At 35.9% G+C, this 14,995-nt stretch overlaps 1 protein-coding gene across 2 annotated transcripts in view; it reads right to left on the bottom strand.

The window, feature by feature from the left end:
- The window catches only part of CNTN5 (contactin 5), a 576,470-nt gene that overhangs the window by 286,066 nt on the left and 275,409 nt on the right, over positions 1 to 14,995 (bottom strand). For both annotated transcript variants that reach the window (XM_056493993.1, XM_056494003.1), the window contains exon 3: positions 10,572 to 10,702. In XM_056493993.1, coding sequence (XP_056349968.1) covers positions 10,572 to 10,626 — 55 coding nt within the window. In that variant the 5' untranslated portion in view covers positions 10,627 to 10,702. The remainder of the gene's footprint in view (positions 1 to 10,571; positions 10,703 to 14,995) is intronic.

Here is a 14,995-nt window from a genome sequence, read left to right as displayed (position 1 = left end):
TACCTTGTGGGTTCCCTGGAAATGGTATTGAATTGAATATTTTTTTCTTATATCACACTATCAAAAAGCTAGTTTTTTCTTTAGATCTAGTTAATTTTTCTTATAGTAGCTTGGCATGTCTACTATGCTGTCAGCTGCACCACATTACTCATTTTTCTGTAAAGGTTGGGAGACATCTAAAATTATACTCTGAACTATATAGAATAGGGTATAAATTACAGGCATTATTTAAGACCACATTAACAGAACAGAGAAGACCAACAGAGTTTTAGAGGAAGTTTCTTTTCTTTTCTTTTCATTTTTAACAAACTTAAGTTTTTCAATCCTAGATCTAATCTAATGGGAAATTCTGAAATACAAAGGAACTTACTTAGGATAGCTTGCTTAACCCAGTATTTGACATTTGTTTTGACATCTTTAAAGGTGCAGTTTGAAACTGCATAATCTTAAACAATTATGATGCAAACATCAAACTAAAGAGCACAGTAGAAGTCCAGAAGAACAAACTGGTCAACTTTTAGATTTTTGTTTGCCTTGCACTGTCTCCTTTAGATAAGGTAATTTAGTTGTAAACAATCTATATCAGGAGTTATATAAACTAAATCATGTGTTAAGGTAACAAGGCCCCATTTCACCCAATGAGTCAAATCCATGGTGGAAGGAATGTAAGGAGAGACCAACAATGCATTCTTGTTCATTTCACCATATCCATTCTTGTTGCAGTTGCCTAATTTGTACATTGTTTATTATATTTTTCCATAGTTATAAATTCATTAAAATGATACATCAAACATTGTTGCAAATAACTGCCCAGCAAATGGAAAATAAAATATCTATTATTTAAAAAATCCTATCTAAAATGGTCATCAAACAATATGAATTAGGCAAAGAAAAAATGTATTAAAACCAGAAAAAATGCTACTTTGACTTACAAGTAAATGATAGGTGCAAGTGTAAACTCTACAGAATTGTAATGGTTCATGTAACTCCTTGTGGGCATTTATTTTCCTGCAGATATAATCAATTCACTCCTCACCTTCTGCCCATTTCTGACATATGTAGATTTGGAACAGATCATCACAAACTTGACTTTACATTATCTTAGCCAAAAATTAGCTATGAGGTGAAAAACATTTATTTCTAAATTCTACCATTTCAACATAATTTCATTCTACATTTTTGGTTGTGTGCTTCATATTCTAAAATAATTTTTGAGAGGCTTTTAATTTTTAATGTTTTGAACAGGGTAGAGCTTCAATGACAAGTGAAAAAAATTGGAGAATAATCTAGACCAAGCAACTCATTTAAGAGTAGTTTCCACGAGGCTTAGAGAAAAGCAGCATCTCTAGAGAGGGATTCAGAACTGCTAAGTTACACTGTGCTAATGTCAGGAAATATTTATGAACATGCTCATCTTCTTCTAAAATGGCTGACTCTGTGATCTATGGTTCTTTTTTAATCACTTTAAAATCAATAGTAAATTTCAATGATCCACTTCCTCTTGCAGATGATGGAATCACATTCTTTTTTTACCTAACTCCCTTAAATCACAGGCTTAATCAGAATGCCTGTCTTCAAATTTCTTCCTGGAGAAAATGAGAGCACTATCACTCACAGTGTTACAGGGAGTTTCAATACTATCACTTGCAATTCTGTGCTGAGCAGACGTGATACTCTCAATGGCTGTGTGGTGAGCCACAGCAAACCACCTACAGCTCTACACTGAGCTCAATTGACACTGTGGATAGAGCCATGACTGCAACACTCCCTTTTCACAGTTGCACACCATATTAAGGGCAAGCACAGGCCATGGTACACTTGCCACAGGGTCACACCCCAGTGGACATCAATGATACAGGAACAGTTTAACCACTGAGCTCACTGTGTTAGCTGTAGGGATGCTAAGATTAAAACATAGAAAAACTACACAACCTCCTCACTCCCCCCAACACATAACCACAGAAAAATTTCAGTCAAAGACAGGTCTCATGGAGAATTTAACAGAATACTAGAAAAAGCCTTTCTACTTGAATAACCAACATTAAGGTGGATAAATCCAAAGAAGTAAACTAAAACCACTGCTGCATTGGTCTCAGTACATAGCACACATAGCCATGTTGAATAAAAGCCAAAATTGCAGGATGTGTTCTTCACTATTATAACATTTTCACACTACTGCACTTAATAGGGAAAAACCTCTTTGTAAAGCAGTCCACTGAGCAAAGCAGTCACCAGTCTCAGTGCTGTATGGAGCTCAATAAACTGCCTCCCACCATCTTATCACGGGGCAGAGTGTGCATACATCCTGCTTTCTGACAGGAGAGAGATTTATTTTTCACACTTTATTTTCATTCAGTTTAGGGAAGAGACTTAGTTAGAGTGCAGTTAAGAAGTTGCTGTCAATGAAGTGCTAGGACCAATTTAAACAAAGGCAGTATAGAGCTGACAAGTGCATCTCTAAGTCTGGAGTAGCCAGAAGTTCCCCCGTAGCCACCTACATTCCTCAGCTCACATAGCTGTGAAGAGTGTTTATTCATTATCAGATATGTGACCTCTCCACACCTGCCAGCTTGCCTCCCATGTAGAGAAACTGAGAAATTCTACTCTTCCATAATTTAGTAATTTTTCCAAATAAAAATGAGGTTCTCAATATGAGTGGATAATTACTTTTTTGGGGTGACTCCAAAAAGTAGCTGTGTTTTCTAGTGGTAAGAAAAATTTTTACATAATCAGCTGATTGAAAAAATAGAAATGATAACACATAAGTATTTTTTTGCATATGAAGACTTCAGGTATGATACAGACAGCAAGTATTAGCTCCACATTGGTTAAAATTGCTCTGAGCTTACCTACTGCCATTAGTCCAAGGGGGAAAGTCTGAAAGAAAGGGATCACCTACACCTAGAGAGCAAAGGAAAATATTTGCCAAGGAGTCGGTTATCTTATGTGTTGCCTTCTAAGACAGATAATTATAATATGTAGAGTAGCTATGGAATTTAGCTGTGGGAAGAAAATCATATCACTGCTGAAAGTTTATAACCTTAGTAAGTACATGATTTTTCATTCAAACACAGCAATGATTTTATCTCCCTGGATCATTTCTGAAGGTGTTTTATACACATTCCATCTTTTATTCTCTAAATTTACTCAATCCATGGTAGCAAACAGTTTATCTGATGTTATTTGCTATAAAAATATTTTCATTTGAAGGAAGAAGGAGGTTTCATTTACCCCAAAAGTGGAGTCTGTGGTTTGTCAGTTCAATCTTGTATTGTCATTAAGTATATTTGACCATGCTAGGTAAAACCAGAAGAGACTACCATACACACCTGGCAATATACCACTTGAAGAGTCCTGATTGGAACTTTTAACCAGAGAAAAGTTAACTCTGGAAGTCTCAAGGACACAAAGAACTTTTGCAATAATATATTTGCTACCTTATGCTGGAATTGAGCAGTGAGAAATAAATACAGAAAACTCCTTTGCAGTTATTTTTGGTTGTTGTTGGGGTTTTTCCCCCTAACATCTTGACATACAATGTGTTATTCTTAGTTATTTACTGAAAAATTTTCAGCAATTTAAGATTTTTCTTACTACTTTATTATATTTCTATAGATAGGGGGCAACATGCAAGTTAGATTCTTTCAGAAGGTATGATCGTGGTATTCCTTAGGGTTAAAAGCACTAGGGGCTATTTCTTGGAATAAGGCAGGAGATGAACCAACAATTTGTTTTTTATTCAATCTTGATAATGTGGTTGTAGGGCAGTAAAGCAAGAAAAATTCCTGAACACATCTAGTCTAATAATTTGATAGTACATTGAGAAACTTCTGAGCAGCTCTATGAAAGTAAGCAATAGAGAGCACACCCTCAATGAACACCCAGGGGGAATGTAGAAGGTGTATGGGGGAGAAAACAGGGATTAAGGCAACTCTAAATTATTTAGAAGGCAACCCAGTCTTACTCTCATTCAGCACAGGTACATGTATATACACACACAAACTCACATACTCACTTGCAGCTACCAAGAATTTCTGTTAGAAACTTCATAAAACATTTAATTTTTAAAGTTATTTAATTTTGCTTTCCAGCTTGAAGCATTGTCATATCTGCCAGCTCTTCTAATAGACCTCTTCCAATATTGGTTTAACCTCATTACTGGAAAACTAATATCACATTTCAAAGCTGAATTTGTCATATTTTCCAAGGTTTCACTGCCTTTTTATTGCATTCTTATTAGAAAAGGCCAGGTCAATGCTTAAGAAACGTTGTGCTAACTGCTAATGACTTTTTGAAATGAAGTTAATAACTTATTATGTATTTGTGATATTTTTACTGCTGCTTGGAAACTCTAAATTATTCTCTATTATGAGCTAACTACTCCTTGTACATGTCTGGCACTGAAAGTTAGGGAAAGCAGAATCAGTTGCCTGTTAAGACTAAGTTCTACTCTTTTTATTACGTCTGATCATAAGAATTGGTCATCTAGAAGCACACTTAATGAAAATGATAATTACTTCATAGATAAAATTACTTTTGCCAGCAAACAAATTACAAATATTCTTATAAAAACTTTATCACTGTTGCAATGTGTAGTACAACAGCTGAATTCCCTGTGGTATGAATGAAAGTAACAGTGATTCCTGGGGATGAGGAGTTCTGGAGATTTGTCACACACTGCACTGTTTGGAAAAGTATGACATAGAATATCCAGGAAAAGTTTTAAGAACTATTTTCAACACCTTGTTGGCCAGCAGTAGGAAAGTGGCTTTATAAATTAAACAAAAAAAAAGTCAAAATAAAACCAATCCAGACATGCATACAAGCAGAAGTATTTATACTGAAAATATTTTCTTAAATACATACTTAGTGCCTTTTTTCATGCCTACAACTTTTCCCATCCTTAACACTCCTGATTACTTAACATTATACAACATCAGGATTCTGGGAGCAGTAAATACGTTTTACCTTTCTTTTCAATTAAATTTATAGAAATTGCAATATTTAGCAGATAAGTTCTTTACTCCCTGATTCAACTAAGCCAGGGGACAGTATGTAGACAGCAATCTGCCTTGTTTTTCAGTGCTGTGGTTGTTTTCTTGCCTTGCACCCTTTGCAAATGCAATACTTCAGTATGAGCAGTAGAAGGTTTAAGTGTGTTATCTGATTTTCCATTTTTATTCAGAAGTCTGTGAGCAGGAAAGTCCCCAGGCACTAGTACTTATCTAGAGCTCTGTGTCCAGGCTTTTATCCTCAGCTATCAAAGGTGGCAAAGTTGCATGTTATTTCTTATACTGTCATGAGTGCAGAGCCAGGAGTTGGGGTCAGGGTACCGTGGATAACCATATATATTTATCAGTGATAAACACTGGTTATTCATGTGTTCTTCATTCATTTGGCAGAGAAGCAACATTTCACATGCTGTCCACTGAATTGGAAAGGACATTGTCTAAAAAGTGGAAGAATAAAAACAAGAAATAGTCCTGGCACTCAGAGTGGTAAGCATATTTAGGTGGTTTGATTAATGAATTTGTGAACCGTAGGCTATGAATTTTAATGATGGCCATGGCTGCTGTAATTCTGAAAGTTACATATTGAGCAGGTTTGAGATGTGTTTTGGAAGCTGATAAATGCAAATGATATAGACAATTCCTAAAAGCCTCCAAGCAGCCAGATGGAGAGAGATGGGCATGATAAAAGACGGGAAGCACCTCAGATCCATGCCAGCTGTAGGTCAAAACTACACAGGACACTTGTGTTTGTGCTCTCTAACTTTAGAAAATTCCTGTAAGTCTTCATTCATAATATACTCTAGCAAACAGCTGTTCAGAAAAAGTCATGCTGGTTCTAACTTTGAACACCATATTGTGGGATACAGAAAAATCCCAGTATTTAGGCAGTCGTTACTTGGTAGTAGGAATGTTTTATGTGCAAAGGAATGAACAGTGCATAGAGATGAGTTTTAAGGACAAATGTTTACCCACTCAGTGCTATGAACTGTGACTGCTGGGTCTCAGAGGCACTGCCTCTATCTTGTGAAGTCTTGCTACTTCCATTATACCCATAATTTTATTGATGCTATGAATAATACAGTCTTACAGAGAAAATGAGTCTCACTTTGACCCGATTAACATGCAGAATGTAATACTACAGAAGTAGATAAATGGACTGGGGACAAAAAGGCATACAGAATATGTGTTAGATTAAAACAGAATTAGAACTCTATAAATACTATTCACTCTATTATGCAACCTTTAGCATATATTTAAACTTGAAACATCTTGTAACAGGCAGCAATAATTATTAAAAGGAATGACAGGAGTCTTATTCTCAAGCTAGCTTTTTCAAGTGTCTTACATTTGCAAATGAAACACACTATCTTAATTTTTCTATAAATCATGAGATGACAATCTGATGTAATTTTTTTCTGCTATAAAAATACTTCCCTTTCTAAAACATGAAGAGACATACCTATTTGTCTCATGACAATGAGGGGTCAGGGGGTGCTGTTTTAAAGAAAAACCTTTCAGCAATACACAATTCCAACTTCTCTGAGAAATCAGTGCAAGAAAACTTTGAAAAGTCTAGACAAAGAAAAGGTTGTCTTCTTAGCTGTTCCTAGTGTGAATCAAAAATAAATAACCTTTACTACACAAGAAAGAAGACTATAAAGTGATTTCGGGAAACCAGAACAAAAAGACCCTAGGAATATACACCCAGACTAATTCTGATGAACTTGGATTAAATTTAAACGGAACATCTCTGTACTTTGTGTATTACTGGAACCAAAATCATATTTAAAATTCTACTCTGAATTTCATATTTACTGTTTTCCCCGTGGCAATCTGTTTCCTTGCAGTGTGCTGTCTTTCTCTATAGAAAACCTTCATAGGAGGAAGAAGCAGAAAAAAAATCCCCCCCAAACCCTCCAAAAACTGACATTTTTTCCAACCATCAGCTCAGTAGTGAGCCAGTCCCTAGGTCAGAAACAGTAGCTTAATTATTCTTCAACTCCAGTTTGGCTTGGAGGGCAGTACTACACATAAGAAAGAACATATCAGTCTTGAGATCTTATTTTCATCTGTTAATTATTAATATTTCATAAATTTGAAGTTTTTGACAGTTCAAGTGTATAACTGTGAGCTGTAATCCTTGACTACTTTTGCCTTAAACCAAAGTATGAGGCATAATTTAGTCCTCATTCAGAAAATACTATTTTTTTTTCTCCATTCAAATTTTATTTTCCATATAATGTAAGCATACCTCCATACATTCACACTTATACACAACCCAAAATAACAGGCTCAATTTTAAGATAAAAATTATATAAAATTGGGATCAACACAAATTAGAGAGGTCATCCCATCCCTTGGATTCTTTCCCTCACCACTGCAAAATCAATACAACAATACAACTCTCTTCCAAACACTGCCAGCTGTAGGAATGATCCCATGATATCATGATTTAATGGATAAGTACTGAATTTTAACACAGCCTAGAAGAACAGAAATTGAATGAACTATCTTCATGTAGCACCATCAATATCTATTGCTCTGGTGTTAACAGTGCATTCAGACATCAGACTTACTAGGCTACCTTGAATTGCATCAGCTGTAGGAATGAACTATTTGCAGTTGTAAACATTTTTTAATGAGTGCTGTAATACAAAAACTTCACCAAATGCAGTATGATGAAATCAAATATTATAGTTATGGAGACAGTAAATTACTAGTTATACTGATGATCTTATTAAAATAATTTCAAATCCAATTTACTTATATTTAGTTAATTTCAACTCATATAGCTTTAAATTTAACAATGAATAATTATTACTGCACACAAAGTAATTTGAAAAGTTATTTTTGTGCATGTGAAAAATGTATGTTATCAATTTATATTCAACAACATGTGAAAACAAGCACTGCAGTTAAAAATCATTTCTTACAGAAGTTAAATCTCCTGCATTAATATGGAATAACCCTAAAGGAATCACAAATCAAAATGAAATTTAAAGAAGGAATGCTTTAGAAATCATCAGATATGAGTAATAAATTAATGATGAGAGGAGTAGTCAGTTTTAAATATGGTGCTGAATGACTGGCAAGAGTTTTCAGGGTATAATGTTACTTAAATAAAATTCTTCTGTAAATATTGACTTTCAGTTTAACTTCCCAATAGTTACACATTTTAATGCTATATTGGAATTAGTCACTGCTAATGCTTTTAAGTCTTTGCAAGATGTTGTTTGAATGTACATGCCTAAACAATGCCTGTGGCAAAGAGCTGAAGCTTGTTCCTGTATATCCAATTTTAGGATACAGAATTGTCAGCATATGAAATGTGTCTCTAATTTTTAAATATATTAATGTGTTGTATAGAGTTATGCAAATCTATTTAGAGGAAACTCTACAGGTATTTTCTCTAACAGCAGTTGAGAGTAAGGATATATTAACCATGCAAAAACAACTGTAGGCTCAGGTACATTAATTTCAGAGATAAAAAATGCTGACAGATGTAGACCTTTAACTCAAAGATTTCAAGGTAAAATAAATAATTTTTACAAAGAAATCCTATATTTAGATTTGTGATGTCTTTCTGAATTTTGCATGAAGTTTTTTACAATCTTTAGCAATAAAAATACGAATTATAATTAAAAAATTAAATTACAATAATAGGTGGCAGTTGTAAGGTGCTGCTACTACTAGAATCACCAAAACACAAACACTTACAATACAAAATAAAATTTACAATGTGGCTGACAATCCAGCACAAAGAAACCAAAAATGTCCCTTTCCAAAATGAATGGACTTAGATACCAAAAGATAATGAAGAAGCATGTACATTGACATCCATGGGCACTTTCCATTATTAAATTCTTGTGTCAAATATAATTTTATTTTTCCTAATCAAGATGTTTTACGTCATTGACTTTTGAATTTCTTCTTGTGAAGACACACACCTAATACATTTTGAAAGATTTTGGGAAAATAATAGCTTAGTAACTGTTGAGATGCAATAATCATGTCTTAAAACATGGACAGCACGTGTTACTATCTTAATCTAAATTTTTACAATTTCACAACTCAGTGCAGAGGCCCAGAGAAGGTGACTTTAGTGGCATTCCCACCCACCCTTAGGCCCCACTATGATCTGAGAAATGCTTATTCGACTTTGGCCTTGAAAAACTGCACCTGGACTAAGCCTCTTCCCAGCTTATCAGAAACACTGTCTATTCCCAGCAGAAGAGCAACAGCTTTTTAAAGAGCAGCCTTTGAAAATTATTTTTCTCACTTGAAAACCCCAAATTAAATAATATTTCTGTTACCAACCCTTCAAAGAAAGTTTCCAACTTGAATTGCATCCAGGATAGAATATTACTGTGATTAAATCCCACTCTCTGTGATCTTATAAACAATGATCTAAAGTGACACCCTTTTGAGGTCTCAATTCTGAGAGGCTGAGGAGTACTAAAGACCACTGCCTAATGACCTTATAGACAGTGGTCCAAAGTTATATTTTTATTGGCTTTTAATTTTCAGAACATAGGTGGACTGTGTATCTCAAACACTGATATGGCTGTGGGGCCAACCAAGAACATTTAGTAATGACAGACATGAAAATCTGGTCATAACCAAGGACTACTGGTACTAGCAGGCTCTGAGAAAGAACAGGTTTTGACTGGAGAGGAGGGACCAGGTGGAGACAGGGCAGCATTTTCTGTGAGAAAGAACCACAATGCAGTACAGCTGAGCACAGGAATGGATGGCAGAAAGCAGACATGGACTATACAGTAAGATTGAGACCAGCAAAACTTTGGAAGTCCTCAGACCCATTTCTAAGAATGAACATGATAAGCATGATAAGTAACTAGAAGAGAAAGCAAGAAACTTGTCTTCAGAGTAGACTCTCCACAAAAAGGTACCCAGCCCCAATCCCTGGCAGTGCCCCTTGGACCCTGGACATATCATCAGCCACACTGACACTGCTGGATTGCTGCTTATCACCTGGATTGACTCTGAAATCAGGACAGGCATCCCCTCAATTGGGTTGGCACTGAGACCAGGATAGGCATTCCCATCATCTGGGTTGATGCTGAAGTGAGCGTACCCTTTCTTCCTTTTCTTTTTCCTCTTTCTTGTCCTCCCTTTTTTCCTTTCTTAAATTAATCTCTCCCTTTTTAATGAACCTCTTTAATTTCTCTTTTCCTTTCCATCCTCCCCCTTGACCCAAGACCCACTGACATGTACTTAATCTCTCTTTTTCATTTACCCTACACGTTTATCTGAATTCCACTGTCATGTGCCTACATATCAGGTCAGGGACTAACATACCAATTTTCATGCCAAATGCATAATGTACCAATAATACTTTATGCTTTTTTGCAGACCCTCTGACTTCTGTCACTTATTTTTCTGACCAAGGAGCATTTTTGATTCTTAAGTGCTTCCTTCCCTTAGTTTTCATAATGATGTTGATCTTCTCCAGCATGCTTTTACATCTTCCTATTTCTGTTTGCAGTTAAGGGCCTTAAAATGACAATCAAAGTTTTCTTGTTTTTTGTTTTGATTTACCTGAAAGACAGCCAGTGAGTGACAGAAACAGCAAGAGTTTCCATGACAACCACATCCTTGGTCACAAAGGTCCTTCCGTGCCTCTTCGTGCAGTTGTTAGCAGCGTTGACGTTTCTTAATTAAAGCTTAGCCTAGTGGGACAAAGACAGATCTGTTAGGAAAATTAAAAATATCTCTCAATAATATGACAAACAATTCAAGAGACAAAGCTGCTCCTAATGCAATTAAAAGTCTAGTTCCAAAGGTCTTTGTATATGCAGGAACAGGTATCCTGACAGATACTCAGAGGGATCTTGCTCCAGTAGTTAACAGTGTTAATAGCTCAAATGTCTGTGGCAGTTCTCTGGATATATGTATTTATATTTATATAGATATCACCTTAAAACTGCATGTGTCCTGAAGCTTTAAATTTTCAAAAAACCAAGATTAGAAGATAGCACACATATCTTTCACAGCAAACATATTCAAAGCACATAGTCTGATGTGTGTTCTTATTTTCCTGAAAGAAGTATGTTGATTTTTGATATAAAGTGTTTCTAAAAGCTCATGTGGAAGCGTGGGTTAGATGAGTGGACAGTGAGGTGAACTGAGACTTGGCTGGAGGGCAGAGATCAGCGTGTTGTGAACAGTGGTGCTGAGTCTGGTTGGAGCCTGTAGCTCACAGTGCTCCCCAGGGATCAGTACTGTGTCCAGTTGTGTTCCACTTATTAATCAGTGACCCTGGCTGAATGTAACTCTCAGAAATTGGCTGAGAGGCGTGGCTGATACCCCAAAGGTCTGCACAGCCCTCCAGAAGGGCCTCAACAGGCTGGAGAGATGGGCAGAGAGGAACTGTCTGAAGGTCAACCAGGGCAAATGCAGAGCCCTGCACCTGGGGAGAAATAACACCATGCACCAGCACAGGGGTGGGTGCTGGGGTGACCTGCTGGAAAGCAGCTCTGCAGAGAAGGACCTGGGGGTCCTGGTGGACAACAAGCTGTCCCTGAGCCAGCAGTGTGCCCTGGTGGCCAAGAAGACCAGAGGGATCCTGGGGTGCACTGGGAAGGGCCAGCAGGTCAGGGGAGGTGATCCTGCCCCTCTGCCAGCCCTGGGGAGGCACATCTGGAGTGCTGTGCCCAGGTCTGGTATTCAAGACCCTCCAGGACACAATCCTGTCAACCTGTTCCAGGTGAATCTGCTTTGGAAGAAGCTTTGAAATAGATATCTGCATATTTCCCTCTCAACTCCAACCATCATGTGATTCTTTTCCTGAAAGTAATGTGTTGGTATATTTAGTATTAACAATTTTTTAAATGTTTTAGGAAAATCTGGGTGTTTTTACTAATTGGATTGAAATATATTCCAGTTTCTTCAGCTTTACTCAGCGTGTGAAGAATCTACCAACACATTTGAAACAATCATCACTTTTACAGAATATATTATTCATACTCATCTCCTACTATTCACCAGGTCTGTCCCATGACATGAACACAAATTTTGGTATACTGCATCTTTGATCACTGCCTTCTTAACTATGACTTTAACAATGTCAGCAACTTTACCACATTAGAACTCAAGAGATTTTGCATTCAAATGTCTGAAAATTCAGTCCAAAATATGAGAAGATTTAGCTGCTTTTCTATGGAACTATGTATACTTCTGGTCCTTGACTTGAAAAGCATCAAGTTGCAGACATAAATTTAATTTCCTACACTTAACTAGTCATATTTATTCAGGAGGATTTTGAGATTCTCTTCTTGGACCCCGAGGAATCTACAATCGGTAGGGGCTGTGATTTATAACTGCAAGAGCAATGACATGTGACATAAGTATGAGACAAAGGAGAATTTCCTTTGTTCCCCTATCAAACCCTTTTTGGGGATAATATGACTCCTTCAGATAATAACCAGCTTAGTTACATGCCATATTTGCTGCTTTGAGGGTCCTATTCTCAGTGTTAGAACCCTCACAGTAAGAGAACAGAGGCAACACACTTGCCAAATATAGAAATATACATCATAATGTAAGAGTAGGTTCCTGCTGGATTATTAAATTTCAACTGCTCTCTGAGCATCTCTAGTTGTAACCAGTTTTGACAGTCTTTCCATCATACCTAGAGAGACACACTGTGTGAGTACAAGATGACATCTCTTTATGTTGCTGGTGGTTATTCCTACAACAATATAAAGGTGTAGCTTGTCAGCTTTCATTTAAACAGCACAGCAGATATGCTTTTCAACACAGATAAAAAAATCCCATTTAGGATTTGTACTTCCTTCCAGGTAACTCAGATCAGGGAAACTTAATATTGAATGTTCACATAGGTATAAGCAACCCTGAAAGAGAACACAACACTCTGGTAGACAAGTGACTTTCCATATAGAGCTTGTAACTCATCTAAACCTCCACAGGAAACATCCTCAATTAATTATTAATGTCTTCTGCCTTTGTTTTTCACTTCAGTGATAATCTGCTTTTCAGTCATTGTGTTCCTTTGGTTAGCAAATTATCTCATTCAGCATTCTTTGCTGGCCAGGCTTTGGGAAATAAGCATTTTCATTAAAATTTAAATTTTTCCCTTATGGCCATATTTGTTAAAGAGAGTAAAGCAGAGATTTCTCCCCTTGCCCCAAACTTTATTACATTTTCTTCTTCCTCTTTTCTTCACTTCTTTTCAGCTACTTTTATAACAGTGCAACACAGAAATTATTTTAGCTTGGCAATTTTTCTCTAGAATGAACAGGGAAAAATAGACCAAATTTTCTAGTACTAAAGTGTGAGGTTGTTGCTGTATTTATTTATATTATGTATTACTGTGCCTATAGGATTAGACTGTTAAAATAATAACAATAATAAAAGTTGTGATTGATAGAACAGAAACAGGATGAAGAAAAACTGGAGCCAAACAGTGGGAACATCAAAACAAAATATGGACTTATGCACATTTGTCTTTGCATTCTTGAAATAAATGATTTTAAACTTGCTCAGAAATCTCGAAACATGATGATTTTAAACTTTCTGTAAAAAAGAATTATTTTTTTAAATGAATGTGTCATTGAAGACAACAGAGTTATCACAAGTTGTGTCAGATAAGGATTCCACAGCTGAAGAGCTGTATTAACTTTTATGTGACAATCCTGTGTAACCTGTACCTATCAAAGTAATACATACTTCAGACCTGTTACACAGTAATATGAACATTTCAATCCAGAGCACTATGACAGAGAGATTATCTAATTTAAGTCATGAATGTTGGACACTGGCCTTCCTAGTTGCATATTTCTTGTATAAATATGTTGGCTGAACTCAGAAGAAGAATTGCTAGCAAAACAAGCAAGGGCAAAATATGCCACTGCATAGCTTTTAAAAATCTTGTTTATTGTCAGGATGAAATGATTTTGCATTTCTATATTGTCTATATTTCTTGTTTCTTCAAGGGGAGTTGGGTAAAAATTTACTGATCACATGGATAAATGAAATGCATAGCAGCATAGTGGTGTTATTGAACATCTAAGGGTTGGGGAGTACCACTCATGCAGACTGACCAAGTCACTGATACTGCATGTATAGGGTTGCCTTGTGGCATGTGGGATCATGACAAAGGTGCTTTGTAGGAAATTACATGGGCAAGAGGATGAAAATGCTGCATTTAATAAATATAGGCAGATAGTCCAATTTCTGTTCTAGATTTAGTGAAGGGATGTACTCCTGGATTTATTATCAGTGGTTGTCACCTATCTTTTCCATGACTAACCCCTCACTTTTAGGGACATGCATGGTTGAAGAATTCCTTTATGTTTATAGCAAAAAGATCACAGCTGCACTAAATCCACTAAGAGGAGCATATTTTTTATCTTTTTTTTCACTAAAGAAAAAAAGAGAAAAAAAGAAAAAAAAAGGGAAAAAAAAAGACAGAGTGTTATTGCTGAAAAAAACCTGTTGAATATTCTCTTAAATCTTATAAGAAAAATCTTCCACTTAAAACTGGCTTATTCTAAAAGTAGTTTAAGGGCATATATACCAGCAGTATTCAGCTGTACTTGGTTTGAACATTCTGGTAATTTTCTATTTTATTTTGGTTTTTCCCACCCCTGACTACCCCAGAATGAGGAATACTTATTAAAACAAAAACAAAAACAATCAACAGCAACAACAACAACAACAAAAAAAAAACCCAAAAAAAACAAAAAACAAAAAACAACAAAAAAAAAAAACCAAAAACCATTTACATTTTAATCTTATGAATGTAAATCAGAGTATGCAGTAAGTTATGCAAAAGAACACAGCTGAAGATGCTGCTTAAAATGACTTTAAAATAATTTCAGCTAAATAGTATCTGCTTTTTTTCCTCAGTTATAAATTAGGACTGCACAACAAATCCAATTTGCTTGTTTGGAATAGTTTGTTGGCTTCATTCCTCAACAAAAGAGAATTAAGTTGGACTG

Source organism: Oenanthe melanoleuca, chromosome 1, assembly GCF_029582105.1.
Source record: "Oenanthe melanoleuca isolate GR-GAL-2019-014 chromosome 1, OMel1.0, whole genome shotgun sequence".
NCBI classification, from domain to species: Eukaryota; Metazoa; Chordata; class Aves; order Passeriformes; family Muscicapidae; genus Oenanthe; species Oenanthe melanoleuca.
The sequence above is the reverse complement of the archived record's forward strand: the minus strand, read 5'-3'. Positions and strand labels throughout refer to the sequence as shown.